The sequence below is a fragment of the Gopherus flavomarginatus genome, unplaced genomic scaffold (genome assembly GCF_025201925.1).
Source record: "Gopherus flavomarginatus isolate rGopFla2 unplaced genomic scaffold, rGopFla2.mat.asm mat_scaffold_2163_arrow_ctg1, whole genome shotgun sequence".
Lineage (NCBI taxonomy): Eukaryota > Metazoa > Chordata > Testudines > Testudinidae > Gopherus > Gopherus flavomarginatus.
In genome coordinates this window covers 3,037-6,121 of record NW_026114828.1, presented here as the reverse complement: position 1 = coordinate 6,121, position 3,085 = coordinate 3,037, and the positions used below count along the sequence as shown (strand labels likewise).

At 39.8% G+C, this 3,085-nt stretch overlaps 1 protein-coding gene across 1 annotated transcript; it reads right to left on the bottom strand.

Annotated features, from left to right (window-relative positions):
- Positions 1-969: 969 nt before the first annotated feature.
- On the bottom strand, positions 970-2,060 carry LOC127042077 (olfactory receptor 14A16-like). Its single transcript, XM_050935730.1, has one exon. It carries the CDS (start codon positions 1,927-1,929, stop codon positions 970-972), a length of 960 nt encoding a protein of 319 aa, XP_050791687.1. The 5' UTR covers positions 1,930-2,060.
- Between the last annotated feature and the right edge of the window lie 1,025 nt (positions 2,061-3,085).

Genomic DNA, 3,085 nt, shown 5'->3' with positions numbered 1-3,085 from the left:
CCTTGTTGTAAAACAGAAACTTCTGTGAGAAATTCTGGTATTTTGATGTATTTTTCATGTTAGATGGGGTGAAAATAGAAACATCAAAAATTTTCACTGAATAAAAAGTTCTTAAAACTTTAATTGGGAAATGTCAAAACCAAAAATTCTAATTTATTATTATTATTATTATTAATAATAATAATAATAACAACAAAATAAAATGTGTTGATGTTCCAGTGAAAATTCTTTTATTTAGAAATGTCAGCTGAAAATGAAAAATATCATTATGAATTAGACTAACTTCTGTTGGTGGAAGAGACAAACTTTCGAGCTACACAGTTCTTCTTCAGACAGTCTGGAAACTTGTGTCTTCCACCAATAGAAGTTGATCCAATAAAAGATATTACCTCACCCATCTTGTCTCTTTCATATCCTGGGACCAACACGGCTACAAAACAGAAACGAAAATAGCGAAAAGTTGGTTTGACTTAATATTAAAATGACATTTTAAGTAAAAATGATCATTCAAATTACTTCATTTTTTTTAAATTTCGGAATTAGCATTTGAAATAAAAAAAAGAACTTTTTATAAAAAATTGGAAAAAACATTTTGAAATAAAAAAGTTCATTTTAAGTGGATATTTCAAACTAGAAAATGGAAAAATTGCAATTAGCTCTTCCTGGGATTTTCAAAGGGACCCAAAGATAATTATATTCCCATATTCTATTAAAAACTCATTGGGATTTGAGCAACTAAGAGTAAAACTTTCAGAAGTGCCTGAATCTTGTTTCAAAATGGGACTTTGGCTCCTGAGGATGCTTTAGACTATATTTCTTTCAGATTTTAAAAAATCTCAGTCAAAATCAGAAAATGCAAAACGTCAGGTTCTGATTCTAACATGAACATAGGCTGGTCCTCAAACAAAGTCAGTCAGACAGAGCTATTATATAAGGTTCAACATGGGACTACTTTATTCCAGGTGGACTCTAAGACTTCAGTGTGAGGAGTTCATTTCTCTTGAGAAAAAATATCCTGCCTATCATTTTCCATAGAGACCCTTTTATCTCTTTGTTTCTTAGACTGTAAATGATTGGATTCATTAGTGGTGGCACCACACAATACAACACAGCAGCCATCAAGTCCAGAGATGTTGAAGACATTGACCTGGGCCTCATGTACGTAAATGATGCTGTACTGATAAATAAACAAAAAACAGCCAGGTGAGGGATACAGGTGGAGAAGGCTTTGTACCTGCCCTGCTCAGAGGGGATTCTCATCACCGTGGAGAAGATGTGAATGTAGGACACAACTATCAATACAAAGCAGAACACATCTACAAGGGACACAAGGACAATCACGGCAATTACATTAGCATGTGTATCAGAGCAAGAGATTTTTAGCAACTGTGGGATATCACAGAAAAACTGAGCGATAACATTGGACCCACAGAAATGTAACCTAAAGGTATTAGTTGTGTGTAATACAGAGCACATCATGCTGCTGATCCATGAACCAACTGCCATCTGGGCACATGCACCTCTGTTCATAGTCACCTTATAATGTAGAGGTCGGCAGATTTCAATGTAGCGATCATACGCCATCACCGTGAGAAAGGCCAGCTCTGCTCCTGCAAAAGTTATAACCAGAAAGACTTGGATGACACATCCAGAGAAAGAGATGAGTCTGTTGTTGGTTAGGGAGTCAGCCATGGACTTGGGAACCGTGACTGAGATGTAGCAGAGGTCTAGGAAGGATAAATTGCCCAGGAAAAAGTACATGGGGGTGTGAAGGTGCTGGTCAAGGGCTATGACGGTGATGATGAGAAGATTCCCCACCAGGGCTGCCAGGTAAATCACTAGAAACACCAGGAAATGTAAAATCTGCTCTTCCTGCATGTCAGAGAATCCCAGGAGGAGGAACTCAGTCACGATGGTTTGGTTGGACATTTCTTCTGTAGATGTACACTGCAGAGGGAAGACCAATGGGCAGTGGTTATGGAAGGAGAAACAGAAGATAGATGGACATTGGTTTTATTTATTACTCAGCAGGACACATGTGGCAGCTCAGGAAATTAACAAGATCCTTCCCTTTCTTCACCATCACCATGTAATTACAACGTTTATAATGCAGATTCATAGGGCTCTACTTTATTGGCAGCTTCTTATTCAACAGACTTACTGCTTGTGTTTATTTTAATCTACCTCTGGTTATTTTACTGACTAAGAAGCTGGGAGTAGATGACAGGGGATGGATCATCTGATGATTGCCTGTTCTGTTCATTTCCTTTGAAGCACCTAACATGGGGCACAGTCAGAAGACAGGAGATTGAGCTTGATGGACCATTGATCTGACCCAGTATGACCGTTCTTACGTTCTTAAGGCCTTGACTCACAAAGGGTCTTAGGCCCCTAAGTGCCATTTTAGGGAGTTCAGTCCAGTACTTGTGCCCCACCGGAAATCACAAAACTCCCACTCATCTGCTCCATTACCCCATAGATGGCTACAGTCCATCAGGGCCAGATTGTTAAATATATTTAAGCACCGGGTGGGATTTTCAAAATTCTCTAGGTGTGTAAAATTCATTGATTTCAGTGGGTGTTAGGCTATCAGATGCATTTTAAAATTCCACTAGGCACCGAAATACCTTTAAACACCTAGGCCTAGGTGCCTAACTTTCCACTGGTAAAAGTCCTCTGGGCATCTAAAAACCTGCTGGTGAGCAGGCTGACGGTTTGCCTCGGTCTAGGCATCCAGGTTTATGCCTCATACCCAATAGGACCTCAAACTAGGTGTTTCTCTTCCCATTTCACCTGCGAAGCCCAATCCAGTAGATCAGGACATGCCTGAACCCCCCAGCAGGTAGACAGGGTTCCCCACATGGTGTTTAGCACAGTGGTTAAAGATCTCACTCAGGATGTAGGAAGCCTGCATTTGATACTCCCTTCTCCACACTCTAGAAAAGGAAGTTGAGATTCTAGTCAAGTGAAAGAGGGCCCTAGTCACTGGGTTATGGGGTATTCCAGGGAGGGTGCCTTCAATCTGTTGTACTGAAGCTGTTCCACAGGGTATAAAAAATTGAAAGTGAATTGGGCCAACTATACA